This window comes from Pterocles gutturalis, unplaced genomic scaffold (genome assembly GCF_000699245.1).
Source record: "Pterocles gutturalis isolate BGI_N339 unplaced genomic scaffold, ASM69924v1 scaffold1961, whole genome shotgun sequence".
NCBI lineage: Eukaryota > Metazoa > Chordata > Aves > Pterocliformes > Pteroclidae > Pterocles > Pterocles gutturalis.
Window position 1 is genome coordinate 1 of NW_010102673.1, and position 23,542 is coordinate 23,542.

A 23,542-nucleotide genomic window follows, 5' to 3' on the forward strand; every position below is an offset into this window, starting at 1 on the left:
GGGTCCCGCCGCCCCGGGGAGCTCCCGCCGGGCCCCTCCAGGTGGCCGTGGCCCGCGTCCCGTCAGAAACGAGCTCGGTGTCCCTCTTCGGCTTCCTCCGAAACTTTGTTTCTGTCTGTTGCCGACTTTCATCGGGCACTTTCACACCCTCCCCCCCCCCTTTTCTTAAATCTCTGGAAGTTGCTTTAAGGATTTGTAACAACTTGTGTGTTAGAGTTGCTGCTCACCTTTCAACAGTGAGGAACCTGTATTGCTGCCAAGACTGGGAGGGATTTTATAAATTAAGTTTTCTTCACTTGTGTTTAACTCTCCTTCACTGTGTTTAAAAGTATGAGCAAAACAGTTCTACCAAACTTCACTTGTATCTTCTGTAGAGAAGATACACACCTGTATCTTTCTGTAGAGATTCTCTGGCCTGCCTAGTTATAAATTTTTCCTTTTTAACAGACTTTAAAGGTGGAGTACACTTGCTCCTGTTAGTTCTTTTCTGTGAGAAAGCATGGCTCCGCTAAAGGTGCATGGACCTGTCCGGATGCGCAGCATGCAGACTGGGATTACAAAATGGAAAGAAGGGAGCTTTGAAATTGTGGAGAAGGACAACAAAGTGAGTCTAGTGGTTCACTACAATGTTGGAGGAATTCCAAAGACGTTTCAGGTACACCAAATATTAAGGCTTGTGTTTGAGCAGTGCGTGGATTGTGCTCTTTTGTGAACAGCTGTCCTCTTCAAGGCTATTAAGTGTCACACAGACTTCCCTCTGTCGCTGATTCTTGTTCCTTGTTTCCTGAACACTAATCCCTTTGTATAACTCTCCTGTAAATTATTCACGTGTATTGTTAAAGGATCTGCTGAGTTCAACATCAAGCATACCACTGAATGGGAAGAACCAAAATGCATGTAATCTTTCTGTTACTGTTACATTTGTGGAATCTACCGGTGAAGATCCTGAATGCTTTGTACTAGCAGTTTTCCCAGCTGACCAGTAACTGTGTTAACGCACTTGTAGCCTGTCTGCTTGTTTATACAAGACTCCATGGAACAGTAATTGGTACATTGTTAGATTTTAAAAATGCCAAGCAATGTGGTCTCCACACTGGGAGATTGATGCAGACCACTGTTAAGGATGCTCTCGTAATATTCGGCCTAAATTGCTTTTTTTTATTCTACAGTTGTTTTCAGCTCAGTCTTCCTAGGGTTTTTGTTGTTGGTTTTTTTTGTCCAAAATGCCCCAAATTGGAAGAATGTAAGAGGGTTTTTCTGTAAGAAATTTCTCTATAATTTAAGAATGTGTAGAGGATATAAGAGTACTTTGGGGGGAAAAATCCTATTTAGCAACTTTGTAACAGCCTAAGCTAGTCTAAATGTTGGCTTCTGCTTTTTTAGGCCACAGTTGTTTTTTATCAGTAGTGTTCACCAGACTTTTCTCTGAGATGTTTATTTCTGTGTGCAGACAAAAGTTCAGTTTATTTTTGAAAGATCAGGTTTTGCTGCCTTAGCATGCTGAAAAGTCTCAGCAAATAATCTGGCAGCCTGTGTTGCCTTGGAATCAAAATGTGAGAAAATAATTAGCCATGGATAGTTCCTGCCTCTGTTACCATAGACTTAAAAAGAATCGTCTGCCTTCTCATGCGCGATGCTGTGACTGCATGTTTGATTAATCCAAACCATGTTGCTTCTCGGAAGAGTGGTCTCTTCTTCCCCTCGTACCTTCCTTAGGTGCTTGGTCTCAGGCTCTCCTTCCTTCCCAGATGAGCGTTAATGTGGTGTGACAGTGACTCGAAAGGTGGTTCCACGGGGAGGATGAGCCTATAGCACACCTAACCATGGCCTAAAGGGACAGGTTTTGCTCCCAGCTTCTTCTGGCTCCAGCACTTGTCAGATCTCTCTGAGTTCAGTGGGGGGTTTTCCCATGAATTAACTGTGGGAAGGACCGAATGCAAGATCTGGTGGAGGGAGTGAGAGACCACGGAGCCAGGCGTGGAGGAGTAGGAAATGTGCAGGTGTATCTCTAGACCAATTATTTTTGTTTGGGTGGTGGTTATTTTTCAGAAAAAAAATGCTCCCATTCATCTTGAAGCAACACAGACACTGGCACAAGAGCGCTGCTGGGAGCGAGCAGCAGGAGGGGGGAGCAGCCTGCCCCTTGTGCTGCGGGCTTGTACTTGAGTGTGGTTTCTGTGAGCTGGTGCCTGTCTGTCACAGTGCCCCCGCATGCCGCTTAAGGTGTGACAAATACCTGATAATTTTGCTTTAGAAGTAGCATTCCCTTTTCTTGACAAGTTGCTCTGGGAGAACTGTGGGTGATTTCCCCACTTTTTTTTTTTTTTCTTTTCCGTAATGGAACATTTGGATGGATCCAGGGTTATATTTCTTTCTCCAGTGATGGTGCATCATCAGATTTCTTATGTCAGAGGATACGTTTAACTGATGTTTGAAAGTTTTGCCTAAGTTGTCCTAGATGCTAGATATGTGCTAGGAGAAATATTTAATTTACCCTCACCTCCCAAGACTTTGTAATACTGACTGGGTCATAACAGGTGCATGGAGAATATGGGTGGAGCCCTCTTATGGCAACATTTTGAGTTGGAGTAGGTGTTTTTGCACAGAGATTGTGAAGTAACTGTAATTCCTTTGCAGTGGGCTCAATGTTTTAAGAGAGGATGAAAAATTTGGAGCCTGCTTTTTATTTCTTAGGTCTTTGAAGACATTTTTAGCTTATATTTAAAAAAACCCACCCCCCTCAAAAAAAAAATACAAACTCCAAAACAGAATTGAGCACAAAGTATTTCAGAAGTGTAATTCTCCCAGCAAAATAAACCCTTAGTTTCAGATTGAGGTGATTTTCCAGCATCTCCTATAAACTGCTGTTGTGTTCAGATTGTCTTTCCTTTCTGCATGGAAAAAAGAAATCTCACTGATGGATGTGGAGTGCCTTTTGCTATTTCAGTCTTTTATATACCTGCACAAATTTAAATAAAAATCAGGATTAATTGTTATTTTTAAACTTGTGCATAATTTGAAGGAGACAAGACAAGTTCTAGAGCAATGTATAGCAAAACTTTGGCATTGGAGTGTAGTGTTCATGTCTCTTAATTCATCATCATTATTTAGATCGCTAGTGTGGCAGTGTGCAGGTCAGGGCAAATTAGGAGAAGACTGCAGTCTGATGGGCAGTGTTTGACTCTGTCTTGTGCAGTGCCTAATGACCTTGGCCATGGTTTCCAGTCTTGTATGAAGCGTTGAGTATAGCAATACACCGGCGTGGAGGTCATTGTGTAGGATAGTGGCTGGTCTTGGGCAAGGCTAAAGAAGCAGCAGCAAAATGAAGAACTAAGCAAAAAAGGAGAAGGGAATTGAAGATGAGAGTATGCTTAGGTATGCATTGCCAGACTTCTATGTGGTCTGCAGATGTGGGATATTCTTTTGCTTCCTCTGCTTTAGGAGTTACCCTCAACCTGCATGGACAGTAGAGCCTTTACTGAACAGCCAGTTCTTATAGGGGATCGTAGCATGAAGTAACAAGTAATGCTGTAGTAAAGTAGCAGTGGCATTATTAGGGAGCACAAGTTCTTATTAAAATTATTCTTGTGCTTGACCATAACCCTGGTAGTTTTGACACTACTTAGTTGTTAGCTGCATAGAGACTAAGCATGTTTCTTATTGACTTACTCCCTCGGCTGATTTTTTAAGCTATGTCAAATCTTTCTTCCCTGAGAGCAATTATAAACAACTATGTTTCAAGCTTGATGTGGAAGTTTCAGAGAGCTAAATGGGACTGTATGAAGCTCTTATTCCTTTACATTAAAAGATGTCACACTCAGTAGCAAAGCGAGTTTCAGAAAGCTTATCCAGGAATACAGGGGAGCTATAACAATACTGTCCTTTCAGTCCTGTCAGCTGCCAAGGTCACTGATTGCATTAGTTCTGTGAGGCTTAATGTTTGCTCAGAATGGAGCAAGGAGAAGTATTTTGGTGCAAATGTCTTTTGCCTTCTCTATTTGAAGTGTTTTGTTTGAATTTGTAAGTATTTTGGTCTTCTAAAAATGGATTTATGTTCATACTCACTTTCTTGTTTTCAGCTAAGCCATAACATTAAAACTGTGACCTTACGACCAAATGGTAGAAAACTGTGCTGCCTGATGCTGACACTAAAGGATACAAGCTTCCTGACAATTGATAAGGTACCATTTAAAGATGCAAATGAAATGCGGATGTATTTGGATGCAGTCCATCAAGACAGGGTTCATACTGGTAAGTGCAATTGTTGTAAATCATGTTAATAACAGTTTGGAGAGGGTTCAGTGCTGTGTTTTCTTTTTTTTCATCTTTGGCCACTTTGTCCTCCTTATCTTACTGACTTTCTCTGCATTTGTGTAAATGGTTCTTTCTGGCCCTGAACCCCAGTTTTTGTTATATAGCTTTCTCATAGTGTGCCTTTGTCATGCTGAACAATAAGCAGAGATTAAACATGTGGGAATTGTTTATGTTGTAAGTGTGTTGGTATTTGAAAAACTCTTGTCTGTTTATCACACGTGCATAGTCTCTTTTCTTTTTGTTTTACCTATTATTTTATTTTGCTTTTTTTAAGGATAGGAACTTTGCTGCCAGCTGAGTAAATGACCAATATAAGGGATATCCATAAATATGTGCTTATGTCTGTGCGCTCAGAACATTATACTGTCTGTTGGCGAGAAATCTAGTGTATCCCTTCCAGAATCAACTTGAGCTAAATAATGTCTTACAAATAAGAATGCCAATCGGTTAAATGACGAGCAAATCAAATGTTGTGTACTTTTCCTGTCAGCTGGGAAACCCTCTCAGGGATCTGGGAGCTTTGGAGGTGTGCTGGGCAGCAGGACCACACAGAAGGAAGCTAATAGGCAATTCTCTTATGTAGAGAACCAGGTTGGTTTAATTGTTCAAATTTTTCCTCTCCTTTAATATTATTTCATTAATTTCTTCCTCTCATTCTCTTATTGGATGTTCTAATAACACAGTAAATACTTATTTTGCATCCAAAGTCTTTGTAATCTGGAGGGCTTGGAATAGATGTATACAAGGTGGTTGGCATTGGTGTGTCTTGCTCGTGAGAAGCCGTGTATTCTGTATGAATAAGAAAGATCAGTGTCTGTCTGTGAAAGACAGAATATGTTCTTCATGCTGAACTATCAGTCAGGCAGAGAAGCAGCAGAAACAGAGGGAAAATACAAGAATATCTCTTTGCTTATACTGAACACCATACGTAGCAGCTGAGCATGTTATAGTCAGCGCAGGTCTTAATGAGTTTAGCAGATTTCAGCCACATGTATATACTGAAAAGCTGCTGACCCAGTTTTTTATGAAAATAAAGTTACTGAATTTGTGGCCTTCTCAGATTTTTGTGTAAATCTTGCAGACTTTTCCCCGAAAGTGGTTTTCCTTCAAAATATTTTTGTTCTTCTTTTTCTCTCTGCATAACACAGATTTCATGGTGTATGTGCCACCTTTAATTTACTTTGTTATCTCTGTGAATATACTTGTATTGCTGCCCTGAGGGAGAATATTTTTGATGTTATCCCAAAACAAATTTTACATGTTGCTTAAAGGCAATCTCACAGTAAAAACTCTAAGGCTGTGTATACAGTGGCAAGATTAGATGTGTTTAGTTTTCAAGTCTAAAATTGACCAACGTTCCTTAGTCAACCAACTATTAGCTCTTTGCATTGTATGGCGTGTGGCGCTTGCCTGGCCCAAGACTGTCAGGGCACTGTTCTAATTGTGTGGTTTTTAATGTTTGGGGTTTTTTTTGTTTGTTTAATGCCACCCAGGATTGATCTGGGGATAGTTAGGAATCATGCCTTGGTTTTTTTAATATCAAAGCACGTAAAGGAGATTTTAAAAACTGAAGTTCAACTGACTTAGCATTAAAAATGAGAAGGGAAATTGGTTACTGCGATAGAGTTTCATGCTTATGACTTGCATCAATACAGTCAAAATTGTACCTATGTCTAATTAGTGTTAAACACGTTCTATTACAAGTAGCAGTTTCTGCTTTTGGATGCTACACAGTGTAGCAAGTAAAGCAGTTGTGTAAATACTAGGTTAGACTAAAGATGCTCATGTTTTTCACCGTTCCAGTTGTCTCCCTGGCCCCCTCCGCTTGTGTTTTGCAGACTCCTCCCAAAAGAGTCACCATGGAAAGTAAGGAGGAAAATCCGTTTCGCAAAGTGTTGGGTTCCCCAGCGAGAGCGTCCGTTAAGAATTCCGCTGGAACTGGAACACCTAGCAACAGGGTGAACATTTCAGCATCTCCTCCATCATCAGGCCCTCACAGAACGGGCTTGTTGGAGAACCGGTAGGAGTGTTATCCTCTTATTATTATGATATTGTTCTAATTTAGCTCTTTATAGAGCTGTGGGTGGAACTCAGTACACCTAGAAGAAAGAAGGGAATATGTTTCTTCCTCTGGTTTTCCTGTTACTTTTAACAGGATGTTAATATGTGCTTTTCTAGCCTCTGGCTGGTGCTGGCACTAGAGCTTTATGAACAGCTTAAGAGTTGGGCAGACCAAATTCTTCCCTATATGCTATGTTAGAAAAGTGGAGATTGTGGAAGATAGGTGCAAAATGCACAGAAAGCATTGAGGAATTCTGTTCAGTTGGAAGAGGATCATTTACTAGCCTTGCTGAAAGAATGACCACTTCAAAAATTTTCTGTCATCAGTGAAAAGAGGAAAAGAGCGCAACCTCCTGGTTCAGAAATTAGTGAAGATTATCCCAAAGAGAATGATTCTTCAACGTAAGTAACTGTTGTTTCTAGTTTCTGATTTTAAACCCTTCATTCATTTGTAAAAGTAAATTTTTCTGAAAAGAATGCTTGGGTATTTCCTGTCTCAGCAACATGGTACAGGCCAGCCACTAGTCAAGTTCTGAACACACTGCTTGAAACGGGGTTTGCATTCAGGATTAATGAAGGAAGTACAACCTGCCCTAGCAGCTGATGTGCAGGAACTGGCACATGCAAATTTTGTGTCATCTTTCTTTTGTCAGTTTAGTCAGGATTGTCATGTGCTATAAGTGTACAGCAATAGGTAGCTTCTTTATTGAACTTCCTTTGACCCTTTTCAAAACAAAATTCATAAAGGTAAATTGCCATTTGGACAATAAGCCCTGTGTGTTTGAAATCACAGTCATAAATAAGAAGGCTTGTTTAAGTGAATGGGTTAAAATTATCTGTGAGTAAAGTTTACCTGTTTCATGGTCAAGTATTAAAGGTGATAGGAGAGAAATGCTTTAAAACAAAATCAAGCAGGAATAGCTTGTACCTTCTATAACTGCACTGACTTCCACTCTTGTTTATCTGTAGAAATAATAAAGCCTTGAGTGATCCAGCATGGAAGTACTTGAACAGTAGCAGAGAGAAACAGTTGAATCTGAAGCAGGCAGAGGAAAACAGGACAGCAGGTAAAAGTAAAGCCAAATGATACCTGTCTTTGACTAGTATGATTTTATCCCTTTGATATTAGTTTAAAAACATGCTGCAGAGGTGGTTTTTCTGATGTGCTTTCCCTGTGCCACTAACTTTCTTGCTTCCTACAGAGCCCTCTATGAGATGCAGACAACTTGCCTTCCTTTTCAAAGTCTGTCCTGCTCTAGTGTGACCCTGACCTTTGTACTTGGGTGCTGATGCCTGCCCATGTGCTGGCTTGTTTGAAAATTCAACAAGCAGCTTCAAACTTTGCTCCAAGCTGCGCTTCCTTTTGGGAGGGAATTCCTGCAAACACCTAAGGATTTCCTTTTTGCTTGCTGTCTTGGTTATTTTTAAAGCTGCTCTTTGGTGTTAATGCCCACATGAATTGCAGGCTGTTTTTGTGCTGAAAATGTGTACTGTTTGCTTTTACTTCCGTATCTCTTCCCCAGAACTTAGAGGGGGAGCTCTCTGGGGCCAGGACTTTTGTTCTGTTTGTACCAAAGTTCTATTGGGTATTTGTGTGTGACAAGGTCTTACAGACAATATAGAAATATTGACAGTATGTGCATAAGCTAGTAAGCAGCACCATTCTTCAGTTTTACTAATAAATACCGAGCCCCTTTCTCCATAAAGGGGAAAGCATTCAAGATCTTGTTTTCATGGGGAATGTTGCTGAATGCATTCTTTTTTTAATGCAGCTCTGGTGGCACAAACATGTTGCTGGAGGAGCCAGTAAGGTGAATCGGTATCTCTGAACGAAAATGTGGTTTGTTCTTTAGAGTCAAAATTAGAATCTCTGAGTGTATACCCGCAAGTTCCAGTAACAGTATTGCAAATTTCCTTCATATGTCTGCCTTTTTCAAAGTTACATGGCTCAAACTACTTCAAGCTGGGATAGAAGCAAATGTTTATTAATTATTCAAACTAAATTTCACTGTGATTCACTTTAATAGGTGGGGTTGTGACTCTTGAGAGCGTTTTTTTATGTGGCACCATCTGAGACAGTAGAGTCTCAGGATCTGCAACAATGTTATCAGAACTGTGAAACATTCATATTTTGCCCCAAGCATATAGTAATTTACTGTGGAATTTGGAGTGGGAAGATAAACTGTCTTCACTTCTGCATATTTACTTTTAATTTTGGGAGCACTGTATTGGAAATTACTAATGAGTTTTCTGTTATGCATATCTTATATATTTGAACAAGAGGTGGATATTATCTTTCGGATAGTTAGGACCATTCAGTTACTTTTTAATGTTGTGTATTGCAGTTTGGATTTGATGAAGATTATGGTATTAAATTCAATTAAAATTCCAGCATGTCTGTACTTACCTATGATTAATATTTGCATTAGTATTTCTAAGTGTGTGTGTGTGTGTGAGTACTTTCCCAACCAACTCTGGAAAACAGTATTTAAGGATTTTTAAACTTTTTGACTAAATACTTTTAACGAGTTGTATAAATAGCCGAGTTACCTGAAACAAAATGACCTGCCTGTCTTTCTGTTTTTCAAGGTATTTTACCACTGCAGTCATCATCCTTTTATGGTAGTCGGTCCTCCTCAAAAGAATACTCCACTGTCAGTTCCACTCTGGACAGGTAGGACAGATTCACGGGCACGTGAACTGTAAATTACAGTTCTTTCCTAGTGTTGCGGTTTAACCCCAGCTGGCTAGCAATACCCCACACAGCCACTCACTCACTCCCCCGTGCTGGGATGGGGGAGAGAATAGGAAGACTAAAATAGAGAAAACTCATGGGTTGAGATAGAGACAGTTTAACAGGTAAAGCAAAAGCTGCGCGCACAAATGAAGCAAAGCAAGGAATCCACTTGCTACTCCCCATCAGCAGGCAGATGTTCAGCCATCTCCAGGAAAGCAGGGCTCCATCAAACGTAACAGTGACTTGAGAAGACAAACACCATCACTCCAAACATCTGCCCCTTCCTTCTTCTTTCCCCAGTTTTATATGCTGAGCATGATGTCATATGGTCAGTTGGGATCAGCTGTCCCAGCTGTGTCCCCTCCAAACTCCTTGTGCACCCCCAGCCTGCTCGCTGGTGGGTGGTGTGAGGAGCAGAAAAGGCCTTGACTCTGTGCGAGCAATAACAAAAACATCCCTGTTTTATCCACACTGTTTCCAGCACAAATCCAAAACATGGCCTCATACTAGCTACTATGGAGAAAATTAACTATCCCAGCCAAAACCAACACACCCAGGAGTTAGGATCTTCAGTTTCCCATGTATTTATCATGTGGTATATAGCTTATATGCATAAAATGTGTCTGTATATATTATTCTTTTTCCCCCCAGCAGTACAATCTAGCTATTCAGTGTGGCTACAGTTGCTCTAGTTACATCTACAAATTCCAGTTACTGCTAGCAATAGGTAGACTTTATAAAATCCCTCAAGTCTTGTTATAGTCATTGTGAATGACTGATCCAGATGATATCTAAACTCTAGATGGTTCAAATTCTGTCTAAACTCTGGAACTCTAGACTGGATCCTTGCTTTGTTTATCCCAAATAGATAAATGGCATGGAACTATTTTTTATTAACAGGATTTTAGTAATACTGACACCTGATGAGGTGGTGATTCTTCTGTGTTAGACACTGTGCAATCAAACTGTTGGTTTCTGCCCTAAATAAATGAGATCAAGCAAGAAAAGAAGCATTGTCCATGCTTTACACGAGGGACTGAGGTCCAGAGTGATTAGGTTACAAGAACAAGAGGCTCAAAATGAGGACTCTGGTCCAGATGTGAATTTTAAGCATATCTTAGGAGTGATGATCTCATGCTACATGGTCGTTCTTCCTCTCATCATACAGTGTGGGGGATTGTTAAATATCTTAAAGATAAAAGACTTGCTTATGCGGCATGCACACCTGTGGATGTAAGGAAATTTAACCAAAGTATTTTTAAGTGCTCTGGAAATAAGTTCTTTCTCTCACACTTCTTCCGCATTATGATACGTGCCAAGTACCTTATGTGGCTTTATCAGTCCTTGTCTTCTGTGCTGATAACAATTCCGGTGTCATGGACGATAACTATTTAAGGAAAAGCATTAGAAATCTTACAGTTCTTATCCTTTTATGTTTTTAGGTCTAGTTTGTCCAGCCAGACCCCTTCAGCCAAAAGAAGCCTGGGGTTTCTTTCTCAGCCTGCCCCTCTTTCTGTTAAAAAAATGAGATCTAATCAAGATTACACAGGGTGGAACAAACCCCGAGTGCCCCTTTCCACCCATCCTCAACAACAACTACAAGGGTAAATTTAATTTTCTTTACATAGCGTACACACTTTGATCATCGGAATATGCACATTCTTGTTATAATTATTTGATGAAAAAAAATTATGAAAGTAATGAACACTGAGACAGGGAGCACTTTTCATTGTTTGGAGAACTGTTTATTCTTAAGTTCACTTCCTGAGAACTTTAGATATCATAATTTCAGGTAATTTATGTTCCTTTCATACACTTTCATGTTTCACATCTCTATCTTGTGTATATATACACATTTTTTAAAATATTGATTGTAGAACCTCATGGATGCTTCACTGATGAGTGCCTCCTCCCATGAGTTTTCTGTTTAGTCGGAAGGGCAGGAGGACAGCTCCAGTAAGAAACTCTGTGGGGAGTGGCTGGGGTGAATGTCCTACATGTTAATGGTGCCATGTTTAACACTGGCATGTTTACACATTGACATAGGTACCATGTTCAATATATTTTTTTTTTTCAGATTTTCAAACTTGGGAAACACCTGCTATATGAATGCTATTCTACAGTCCTTGTTTTCAATTCAGTCTTTTGCTAATGATTTGCTCAAGCAGGGTATCCCCTGGAAAAAAATTCCACTCAATGCACTTATCAGGTAAAATTCCCTTTCTGGGAAGGATATCTTCTATTTAATTTCAGATAAACTAGTTTGGTAGTACTGAAGCACCTTTGTAGCGGGTAATTTGCATGTGTAGATAATAAAATAAATCCTAGAGCTCTCTGTATTTTGGAGTTTTACTTTAGAAATAGGAAGTAGGCTCTTAAAAATTGCAATGCTGAGTTACAGGCAGTCTTTTATATCTTTTACTGTACTTCTAGTGGCAAAGTGAAATGCTTCAGAAGAAAATGCAAGAAACTGAAAAATAAATAGATGCAGCCTAACTTATTTTTAAAACATTACCAGCTAAGGTTTAAGTTGATCACTAACTTCACCTGATGAGAGCTTATGCCTTTTTGAAAAATATCCCTTGTCTAGTAGCTGTGGAGAGTGTTCAAGTTCTGCATACTAAACCTTTTTCTAAATTCATCTGAACTCTCAGTTCAATCAAACCCCAAGTCAAGAAACTCCAAAGGCTTCTGTAATGTGCAAAACTCTTTTTTTTCTCTTTGAAATTTTTCATTCCTGTTCCATTCAGATTCCATTGTATGTCTGTCAGAAAGGCAAACTGCTGTTTGCTCTATGTACTGTGCTCTCTGCCATTTGGGAGTTTTATTATATATGGTCTTGTGTACCTTGTTTCTTTTCTCATTGTACAAGATTAAGGATTATCAGAATTATTTCTGTTTCCGTTTCATAGTGTTTTATACCTCTTGGGGCCGTTCCTATTTTTGCTGTGTCTTCTTGAACTCTTCCTACACTACTCAGGAGTAGAGGTTGTTCCACGTGCCTCTCAGGATGTCCTTTCCCTAATTTTTGTAGAAAGACCTCTGAACCTTGTGCCCTGTATACCTGTTGGTAAACTATGTGGTTAGAGGTTGTGCTGTAGTACCTCTGGTGAAGGGCGGTGTGTGATTCTGTGCCTAAGTACAAGTCAGAGTTGATGCTCAGTAGTAGCATCTACTTTGGCTTCTGTCAGTTTGGGTATGGGCACTCATTCTGACGTGAATGTTTTTCTGGTTGAAAAGCGATTGCCTGTCAATTGCTTTCTAGTGAAAAACGTGTGTTTCCTAAGGTCCTAAGGTGCTTCACTGAGCAGTAGTAGAGTGTTAGGAGAGCACGCACTGTTACTGTAACTCAGTAGAAACTTGTGGTGCTGCAGTACACTGACCAGATTCTTTGGGTAACCGAGCATTAGTTGTTGGCTTGAGGTGGGAGGGAATTGCACAGGTGTTTTCTGTCTTTCTCTCCTTTTTTTTCTTTCTTTTTTTTTTTTTTTTTTTTTTTTTTTTTTTTTTTTTGTGGGGTGTGTGTGTGTCATGGAACATGACGTCTTCCCATCACCTTCCCATGTGTGTGCTATGACCAAAACTGTTCAGCTTGGAATATAATGGGTGTGCATTTCCTGTGAAATTGTAGAGCAGTTGTAAAAGATAACTGAAGCACAATAACTGAGAGGCACAGGCAAAGTCAATTTCAACATGTTTTTAACAAAGTTACCACCATAGTTTGAACCAAGGAACTCCTCATGACGCTTTTTGTTACAGCTTTTTTTCTACTCTGTGTAACATTTTACTGCCAAAAGAAGTAAGACTTGAAGCTGGGTGGAAATTTAAAAATAAAAAAAATAAATAGAAAGAGTCTGACCATGCAAGTTAAATTTAATGGTTTTGTGTTGCTTTTTTTGGTGCCCTGTGATTTCATATCTCGTATCAGTACAAATGTTTTCAAAAGGCATTGTGGGGTTTTTTTTTTTCCTCACTGTAAAAGATGTAGCAGAAATAAGTTTCTAGAACTTTATAAGGCTCTTTTCTTTTACCTCAGAAGGTTGTGGAATTTTTTTTTCATTTGGGTGCTGATTCAGTGATGGCCTGAAATGAGATTTACAAGTAGTTGAAATGGAAAGAGTTAATTATATATGAGATATTTTCATACAAAACACTTAAACCACTTATCACAGGAGAAGAGCTTTTAGAGACTCTTAAAATGAGGTATCATGAGTTTTATTTTGTTTCTCTAAAGTCCTGGAAAGCCAATCAGTGTTTCATTGCATTGACTTTTGCAGACGTTTTGCCCATCTGCTTGCTAAAAAGGATGTCTGCAGTCCTGAGGTTAAGAAAGAGCTGCTCAAGAAGGTGAAAAATGCCATTTCAGCTACTGCAGAGAGATTTTCTGGGTACATGCAGAATGTAAGTGCCATTTTATCTAGAAACTGTGTAATTTGTTCAGTGTTTCGACTGCATTGAACTTCAATGCTTCAACTCTGTTTGACAGTGACTTGAGCTTTTGACTGAATGACAACGTTTGCCTGTTGTTTCTCTGCTCTGACAGAGCAGGACTGTCTTAGTATTGCGGAATGCAATGAACTAAAACATAATTTTCCCAACTCTGTGTGTGAGGGAGAAAGATATCGACTGAAGTTGTACAAAATCAGTTTGAGTTTTTCACATTTCTAGGATGCACATGAGTTCTTGAGCCAGTGTCTGGATCAGCTGAAGGAAGACATGGAAAAGTTAAACAAAACTTGGAAGAGTGAGCCAGTCCCTAATGAGGATAACTCACCTGGACGGGCTTCTGATGATGTCTCAGCCACCAAAGTTTATACGTGTCCAGTTATCAGTAACTTAGAGTTTGAGGTTCAACATTCTATCATTTGCAAAATGTGAGTATGCTTGAGAGCTTTTCTCTTACTTACCTTATAAGACTGGAAAGTGTTTCCATCCTCTGTGACTTCATCTACAGGCTACAACTATAACTAAGAACTATGCTTTTTCCAAAGCTAGATATTTAGAAAATAGTCTACAGCCTAGAAGTGCTATAAACCTCACACCGTGATGTCTGCTGCTACAGGCCTTCTTTAAAGTCTCATACCATTTAGTTCTTCATTACATAGCCAGTGGAAAGCTTTTGTGCTTTGCTTTTTGTGTGCTGGTTGTATAAGAATGGGGAGAAAAGGGGGTTTCAGCCAAGCAATGTTTCCTCTTAAAAAAAAAAAAGTGAGAAGCCATGTTTTTAATTTGTTCTTTCCTAAGGGCTTCCAGGGAATGGTATTTTCTTCTGTCTGTGTATGTTATTGCAGAAAAAAGATGTAAAGCGGTGTGTCTGGCCATTCGTTATGTGTGACCTGTGCAGCAGATTCCTGTATGAGATGCTTGCATTCCACAGGGTTTTCATGAATATAGATATTTGGAAATATTACTTTGTATGTACTGCATTAGTCCCCTGAAATAATTAAAAGTAAATTGCATGCAGGTAATAATTATTGAAGACAAATTACTGTAAGGTTGTTTTTTTTAAATTAAAAAAGCATAAGAAAATTGAGATTTCTTTTGAGATGGACTCTACTATTTTGTTTCTAAAAAGAGTTTGAAGGTATTTCTAGGCTTTCCCTTCTTCTGGGCTGGGCTGACTTATTTTCTTCTGAGAACACTGAATGAAGAAGACATGTTCAGCTACATAGCAGTCACCTTGATTTCCTGTATACCTGATCACTTGCCTCTCCAAAGCAGTCTGTGTTTTTTTGTTCTCACTCTTGCACAAATGTTTCTTTCAGCTCCTAAAGCATCAAAGTGAAATCCCAAAATTCAACTTTGTCATGAGCATCAAACAGTTTAATTTTGATGAGTAAAATAGATGTATCAAGAGGCATATATTTACTGGGAGGTTACTTTAGCCTAAAAAGTTTAGGTTGTCATTAATTTCAAGTATATTTTTAATCAGACTTACATAAGCATGTTTCTTTTTTAGGTGTGGTGAAACAGTCATCAAACGAGAGCAGTTTAATGACCTCTCCATTGACCTCCCTCGAAGAAGGAAATTGCTGCCTTCTCGATCGATCCAGGATTCCCTTGACCTCTTTTTTCGGGTATGTGCTTTTGGAGTTATTTTTGTTCACTGTGGAGTATGTGTAGGTTATGTCCCCTATGGAAATTTTGATTGTGTAGCTTGATTATTAGTTTCTATGGCAATGATTGCAGGCATGAGAAAAAGTTAACGTTGCACTCTTTTGAGATTTGGACGTTAACAGCATATTTTTTATTGTGAAATGCTGTGAGAATATAACTGATCCTTACCTTACTGCTGTGAAATAGGAAAACTTCCTCATTTGTGGTGGAAGAGTTGAGACATAAACAAATACAAAGGAGAGAAGGGAGGCTGTCAGATTGAGATAATAAGTTGGGAGTTGCTGCTTCTTCTCGTGGGCTACGATGCTTCAACAGCTTATGGAGTGGCCTAAATTGGCATGGAAGAAAAAGGTCATGCAGATGTAATTTAAAAATAGTTTTAATAGGTGGATGCTTATCTTGTATCTAGACCTTCAAGGTGAGGTTTCTGAAAACTAAAAATGAGCCTTGCCTCTGTAAATTAGTGTTGTATTTTGTCATATCTTGAGGCAGACCTGCATGTTTTTCTCCATTTACAGATAGTGTTTCAATGGATAGAATCATTGATGTTTGGGCTTGTTCTTCTAAAAACTGATGGAGGTCCTATGATTTAAAAAAACCTTAAAAATATAATGGTGTCCTATGGCCTCACTTAAAGAAATGGTCTGTAGAAATATTTCATGGCTAAGTCATGTCATTTCAGCATGGTGATACTTCCCCTTTTCTTGTCTGTTCAAAACCCTGCTCTGGCGCAGCACATCCTTGGCAAGTTCAGATGAGGAGAGCTTTTCAGGAGTTGAGGTTTTGAACAAAAGAGAAAAAACTTCATGGCAAATTATGCTCTAACAAAGGTTATTGGGGAAAAAAATTTACTGTCTATGGGAGAGAAAACTGTAAGCCCGTCTCTTTGAAAGCTAATTTGTCTGAAATGTGTCTAATTCACTGGTCTGTAATAGACTTGAATTAAAAATTACACCTGTGTTAGTGGATATGTTGCTGAACTGTAAGCTCTGCTGCCTGTCCTGTTATCAGATGCCCTCTTGTTAGGTCATGTTGAAGGTGATTATAATTTGAAGTGTAACTGCTGTTTTGAACAGCTTCCGTGACAGTCAAAAGCCATGTGCTTTCTGTTGAGATCTGTTTGATGTGTCTTTTGTTCCACTAGTCATTTTTCTATTCTCTTGAACAGGCAGAGGAGATTGAGTATTCCTGTGAGAAGTGCAATGGAAAGTCTGCTGTTGTCACACACAAATTCAACAGGCTTCCCAGGTAAATGTTGACATCTCTTCCTCTTCCCTGGAAGCACATGTTGCAGAAGTGCAAACAGAAGCCTCTCAAAGAGTAAAGCTGGGATAATGGGTAGGGTGGTATGTATGGTGGTCAGCATGTGAGAAAGGTGCACGTGCAGACAGTAGCCTTCATGCTGTTCTTCAGTTTCCCTCTAAAGAAACTCTTGGGCAACACTGCAACACTTCTTTCCTCCCTATCACTACACAAGGAGGGCCAAGTTTTCCCCTTTTCTTGGGGTTTTGAGGGCATGAGGGAAGTTGAAACAGTAAACAGGTCCTGGAAGTTTAACATTTTGTGCTCAACTGACTTGATGGCCAGGCCCAAGTTGCAGTTATTAGTGCCAGAAGATGTACAGAGGGTTTTGCTTTGATCAGTTAATTCCTCCCATGCCAATACCTGTTTTCTCTCTCAGTAAACATGGCACTTCGAGGAAGAAGGCACATACTTTGAGGGTTAATGGTATGCTCAATAATTTCTGACCTCTTCATTGGGTCTAGCTCATTATTTAGAGTGGAAGTGCTTGGAGGTAGGAATAACTTTCTCATGGGATGTAAAGCTAAAAGAGTGTATTAGATGACTCTTATCTGGTCTACGTCCTTGTTCCAGGTATTACTCGTACTGAACCCAGTAACTTGGTAGTTAGCTTGTGCTTTGCTTAGATAGTGTATTTATGCCAGCACTCCAAAACACTTGGCAGAGTCTGCACTCTGCACCTTGCACAAAGTTGAGTGGTGGACAGAAGACTAATTTGAAGGCTAATTACCTTTCTCTTGCTAGACAAGAGATGGATAGTGTTTCCCCACCATCCCGAAATAATATCATCTTTTTTTCAGTCAGGGTTACTTGGATTTTGAAAAGGTTTTCTCTGACTTCTGTCTTGAGATTAACATTTGTCTTTCTCTCATATCTTACAGGGTCCTAATTCTTCATCTGAAACGATACAGCTTCAATGTAGCATTGTCTCTCAATCATAAAGTTGGGCAGCAGGTGGTTATTCCAAGATACTTAACCCTGCTTTCACACTGTATGGAAAGCACTAGGCTGCCACTGACGCTGGGATGGAGCGTCCATTCTGCAATGTAAGTGTATGACTTGTGATTGATCCATGCTATGTAAGCACATATGTCGCAAGGTAGGCAGTTATCAGATCTCTTCCAGAAGATGTCTGGGCAAGGAAACATTAAAATTATGCAGTTTCAGATGTGCTAGTTTGTAACAATGCCATCCTGAGAACATGTAAAGATAGGAAGCATGATAGAAGTAGTAGGAAGAGTTGTTGGGGCATTATCTAGGGAATATTTGGTAAGATAATATTCTTCACTGTCATTGAAAAGAACTTTCTATCCTTTTTAAGAGAGCTTCTGTTAGTAATTTCTAAAATTTATGCCTTTTGGTCTAAAATAATCTAAATTACGTTTCCCTTTACAGCACACTTAATTCTTCTTAGGAGACATAACATACTGCCTTTTTCTGCTCATTTCCACTTGTACCTCCCACACTGTCATTTGTTTTTCGTTTTCTTTCCTGTGCCACTGTAGTATCTGAGCACTTCACATGCTGGAAATACTCTCTCCTTTTCCCTGTGACAGTTATTTCTGTACAGCTGCTTGTCCTGAGACACAGAGATTAAATGTGCCAGTTGTCACATAGAAAGTCTGTGGCAGAATAAGGAACAAGAAACCCCCAGATCTCTTGTGGTCCCTGCGTAGTGACATAACCACAGTAACCGTAGTGAGTTAGGACACATCTGGTGTGTATGTTCACCATTGTGGTGCGTGTTCCTGTGCTGAGCATTTAGTGGTGTTTGAGATTTACGTGGATGTTTCCTGAGAGTTTGCTGTAACAATAGAAATCCTAAACACAACAAACAGCTTAAACCAACCAGAACAGAAGTACTTGAAAATATGTTTGAAATAGCTTTCCAATGGCTTTTTTTAGTCATTGAAACCATTCTGATTGACCAGAATGGAAGGATAACTAGGCTGGAGAGAAGCAGCCCTGGGTTGAGGGGGGAGATTAGAAGATTCACTTAGAAGATTCTAGGTAAGGGAGGAGAAATGGAGACATGGGACATGCCAGAAAACTGGCTGATCCAGACAGCAACAGGAGACTGTGGTTTGGGAGCAGGAACTCAAATGTTGGTGGGAATGAAAAAAAAAAAAAAAAAATCAGTTGTCTTGACATGGGAGCCCAAAGTCTTTAATTTGTGAGCTTGTCCCTAAGGGTGCATTGCTAAGAAGTGAATCAAGTTTAAAGGATTATATATGGTTTTGAACAACTGTTGTGTATTTATAGCATGATGGAGTTATTACTCTAAAAAGCAATTAGCAAGTACATAATGGTATTCTACTTGTTTCTTTGGTCATGGATTTGCATGCATAGCAGACAAGTAAACACTTACTTTTTATAGACTGTAACTGCTGCGATAAATACTTTGCTTTTTTAATAGTTCCCGTCCATTGAAAGCCTCTCAAATGGTGAATTCCTGTACTATAATCACTTCCACACCTAGTAGGTGAGTTGTAACCCTGAAAATGCCCTTGGCCTGGGTTTTCATGGGATAATTTTTAAGGCATTTAAAATTTTCTGATTCTTTTCCTTTAATCTTTCCACTTTTTCTATTTGTTTTCTTTCTGGTTTTTTTTCTATTTTTTTCTATGGTAGTAAATTATTACAGCTACTAACTTTTTTCATATCTGCCTTTTATTGGTGTTACATGCTGGCTGAAATTAATATCAGTGGTACAATTTGCTTAGTTGATACGATCACCTTAGTATTTCTCTTGAGAACCTTTGGGGACTTGTAAGCAAAGATGATTTTGTTTTTTTCAGACAGAATACTGAGCATCAGCATGAGAACTGGATTTAGTTTGTACAGATTTGTCAGTGCCAGCTGTCTTAAACTAACTTGCATTTGTAGTTGCAAGTCACATATATAAGAAGCAAAATGATTTCTAATTCTGCAGTCTCACTCTTTTCTCTGTTCTGGGTCTATGGAGCCCCAGCATGTGTTTTAGGAACAGGTGGTTAGTTCATTGAGTTTATTTGCAAAGATGGGAGGGTGTTGTTCTTGTAGGACGTTTTGAAAGGTCAGTTTTTGATATAGTGAAAAATGGGATATCACACTGGATAATTTTGCATCGTGGAATACTTAAAGACCAGGTTTCCTAATTGAGCAGAAGTCATTACTTCCCCAGACTCCCTTGTCTTCTATTCTAAAGAAACGAGAATTTATCCTAATGAAAGACCAAACAGGAAGACTGAAAAACTTGTGCAGATTTGCGCTTTTTATACTTTACTAATGATGTGAGAAGTCCTGTGTCCAGCTTAGGAAATATCAGAAGTCAAATGGTTTGTGCCAAGTTCCACATGTTACTGTGGACTCGACTCAAATGGGTACTGTCTGAGATTGCCAGGTAATGAAGTGCAGAATCCTTGGCCTTAGAAGCAACAGTCACGTGCTTGGTAGCTTTTAACATTTTAAGTGTCTCTTGCAGGCTTGAAGTAGGTGTGTCAGTTAACCTAGTAAAAGATAGCTTTTTCTGAAAACTCTGCATGCTATGTTAATGAATTTTCACTGTCAGTCATTGCAGTTTGTTCCCTAAATTGTACTGCCCCGCAGTGTGAAAGTTGGGTGTAACACTTCTTTAATGGTTACTTTGAAACAGATTTGTACAATGCTATAAAATATTATAGCTATGTTTTTAATTTACAGAAAGTACACTTTCAAGTCAAAGAGCTCTGCAGCAGTCTGTGTAGATTCTGACAGTGATGATGAGCCATTGAAACGCTCTGTTGCCCATAGCCAAAGGTTGTGTAACATACAGAGTAGAGATCAGCAGCAACTGCAAGAAGAGACAGAAAAGGTAAGGGAAAAACCCTGCAAACTTTCGTATACATAGATTCTATATGTGCTTTTCTTAGCATAGACTGTGAGTAAAATCGATGTAAGGTAAGATTTTGTTTTGTTGGTTTTTTTTCTCATGAGTAGCACTACAGTGCTGAAAGGGAGTGCTTTGGTAATTGACATCTCACTTGTCTTGGGTTCACACAGGGAACAGAGGTAATTGCATTTTCAGGTTATGTGTACCAGCTGCTTAGCAGTTTTGTCAGTCCTTTGGGTAACTTCCACTAAAAATGTTTCCAGGCTGAAATCTGATGGGTTGTCAATAATAAAATTATGCAGTAAAGCCCTTGATTAAATTAGATCCAGTACAAGTTGGGCTGAGCAAAATATTCGATTGAGAGAACTTCTTACACATCCAATTTGTGTCCCCAGTCAAGTGTAGCTTTTTAAAAGCTTTTAGAAACTGAAGCTATCAGTCTTTAGAGGTGGACACATAGAATTGTGTAGAGATCAAGTTCATTGCTGTAAGGCACAGTTAACTTAAAATTGCCTTTGAGCTGTTCATTGTGACTAGTATTGGTGTTGCCAAGATATCTTTTTCCCCTATCAGGGCAGAGTATTAGCAGGTAGATGAGTTGTCTGGGGAAGAATGATGATCCAGAAGGGAAGGCAAGAAGCTTAGAGGATTATCTTGCAGTACCACTTTCTTCTATTAGAGTGTTGCAGTTCTAGTACTTAAGACAAGTGTCCTGCATCTCTACTACTTAAAATTTTTGACAATGTTCGTGGAGTTATTTTAATCAAGCAGAGAATTGTGGAATTGATTATGGCATGAAAGAACAGGCGTAAAGCTGTCTGAATAACGATAGGTAACAATAGGTAGATATCTACAGTTTCTGGTCTGATAGGAAGATCAAACCAAAGGAGGATCCCAATCCATTTAATATTTAATAAATGATAAAACAAATAGTATTAAATATTCAGAAGAACCAGAGCTGAAAAGGGTTGCAGGTATGTTGAAGCTTAGAACTGCAGTTAAGAATGATCTTGACAAATCTGAGAACTTGCCTAAAAAAATAGGAGGGCTTGTTCAGTAGGAACAGGCTAAAGGTGCTAATCTTAGCAGGACTAATCAACTGTAAATGTGGAATGGGAAGGGCTGGCAAAGCAGTGGGCCTTCAGAAAAGAGCAAAGGGTGAGTCGGTCACAGGGTCAGGCTGGTTGAAAACACAAGTGTATAGACAGAGATGTAGCCTGCAGGTTGCATGAAGTAATCCTTTTTTCCTCAGCGTTGAGCTTTAGCTGGAGTTCTATATCCAGCTTTGGGCTCTGAACTCCAAGAGAGTTATAGATGAATTAGAGAGGAGCCAGAGGAGAGGTACACGAATGGTCAGAGGTGTAGAAGGGAAGAATTTTGGGAGGGAAGAGCAGGCAAGTGAACTTGGGTCCTTTAGATTATGGGGAAACCTAAGCAGGGCTTGTATGTTCAGGGAAGGAAAAGAAATGAATGGCAACACTTGTACTGTTTTCCATGTCCACGGCAGATAGAAAAAGAAGTAACAGACCTAAATTGCAGCCAGTAACTTTTAGATTAAATATTAGGGAAAGCTTTCTGATGCTCCAGATGTGTAGGGATGGAATGGATTGCCTTGGGAGAAAGCAGAAAACCCTTTGCTGAAGGTCTTGGGGACCGGGTAGGTGGCTGCTGTCCTGCATGGCACATCTACAGCTGGTTGTGGGTGGGGGAAGGAAACTAGCTTGTCTTTGAAGTGCCTCGTAGGAAAAGCATTCCAAACATTCTAAATTATTCTTCCTCAAGTTTTGTTTGTGAGGAAGTGTAGGTAGTCTCTATCGCACAAACCCTTTGAGTGCAGAAGTTGTGGGAATAAAGCCTATTAATTTGAATAGCAAATCAATGGTAGGCTTTCCAGCCTGTTGTGGGAAAGAGACAGTGGTGGTGATGATTCCACAGAAGTGACTTTATTTGTTGTGGCCTGCACATTGGACACTCCTCAACCACAGGCTTGACCAGCCATCTGTTATCATTAACCACATCCTCTCTCCTTCTCCTTGTTGTCCTGGGAGGACCTGGTCCTGATCCTTGGAAGTGGCGTTACTGCTGCTGCACCATGTCCCTCAGTGTGCTTCTCACAGCAGCTGTGGGTGGGGTTGCACTGGGCACTTGGCAGTCACTGTGTGGCCAGTGTAGCCCCTGCGGGGCCCTCCTTTCGGAACAGCCCTGCTGTGTGGGAGAACAGACACAGTACATGACATTGGGTTGTTGGGGCAAAGAGCAGTTACCCAGCTAAAGTGAGTGGAATTGCAATTTCTCTGATTACTGCCTCTGCAGATGAAGTAGTATTTGAAGGACTTATTTTTAAAAATACTTATTTAAAGCAGCCTTAGAGCCTAAGCTACTTTAAATCTATGCAAATAATTTCTAATAGAAAAGTTGCATTCAAATAACACACAGACGCTGCCAAGTCTTTAAAGTCCAGCCACTGGATTAGTGGTAGTTGCTGGCAAAGTGCCTGGAACTAGAGTTTACTGAAGAGCTAAACCAGTTTTGATGTTAGTAGCCTACAGGTGCAGAGAGAGAAATCAGAACACTTGAAGAGCAGGTACTCTGCTTTCGTTATTCAGTGCATGAACAGATGTGAGGAGAGAGGTTTAAATTTGTAAGTTCTAATTCTTCGAGGACACGATGTGTAGAAACAAGCAATTTAGTTGGCTAATTCGTTTGCTAATATTGTTTGATAAGCCAGTTTTAATACAAAATGTTTGCTATATAAAACTAGTCTTATTCATCAAAAGCTTGCTGTATTTAAGTAAAAAGCAGCAGTAGAAATGTGTTTTTGTTCTTTTCAATGAAGTTCTGAATAAGACCTGGATAAGTACATTCTGATATAAACTATTTTTCCCCATTTTTAACATAATATAGGGGAAAAACAAAATCTGAGCATATGGTAAGTAGTGTAATTGTGTAAATATGTGTACATGGAGGATAATCTGATTAATATCAAAATCACTTGAAATTACTGTATTAGTTGTAAATCAATATAGTGTAGGAGTTGGTGAGCATCAGTTTTAGGAAAATAACTAAAAAAGGAAAAATTCAGATTAAGACTAAAGTGTTTTTCCTTTCTTCCATTTTAAAGTCATTCTGTTCCCCTTGGGAAAGAATAATTCCCCTCTTTC

General features: G+C 39.4%; 1 protein-coding gene across 1 annotated transcript in view; it reads left to right on the top strand.

Annotated features, from left to right (window-relative positions):
* Nucleotides 1–499: 499 nt before the first annotated feature.
* The window catches only part of USP37 (ubiquitin specific peptidase 37), a 33,508-nt gene continuing 10,465 nt past the window's right edge, over nt 500–23,542 (top strand). Inside the window, exons 1-16 of the mRNA XM_010086357.1 lie at nt 500–655; nt 4,080–4,251; nt 4,805–4,905; nt 6,153–6,334; nt 6,703–6,777; nt 7,345–7,442; nt 8,965–9,049; nt 10,555–10,716; nt 11,190–11,321; nt 13,390–13,513; nt 13,781–13,986; nt 15,072–15,189; nt 16,398–16,477; nt 17,413–17,577; nt 18,948–19,013; nt 20,213–20,363. Of these exons, the coding sequence (XP_010084659.1) occupies nt 500–655; nt 4,080–4,251; nt 4,805–4,905; nt 6,153–6,334; nt 6,703–6,777; nt 7,345–7,442; nt 8,965–9,049; nt 10,555–10,716; nt 11,190–11,321; nt 13,390–13,513; nt 13,781–13,986; nt 15,072–15,189; nt 16,398–16,477; nt 17,413–17,577; nt 18,948–19,013; nt 20,213–20,363 (2,073 nt within the window). The remainder of the gene's footprint in view (nt 656–4,079; nt 4,252–4,804; nt 4,906–6,152; nt 6,335–6,702; nt 6,778–7,344; nt 7,443–8,964; nt 9,050–10,554; nt 10,717–11,189; nt 11,322–13,389; nt 13,514–13,780; nt 13,987–15,071; nt 15,190–16,397; nt 16,478–17,412; nt 17,578–18,947; nt 19,014–20,212; nt 20,364–23,542) is intronic.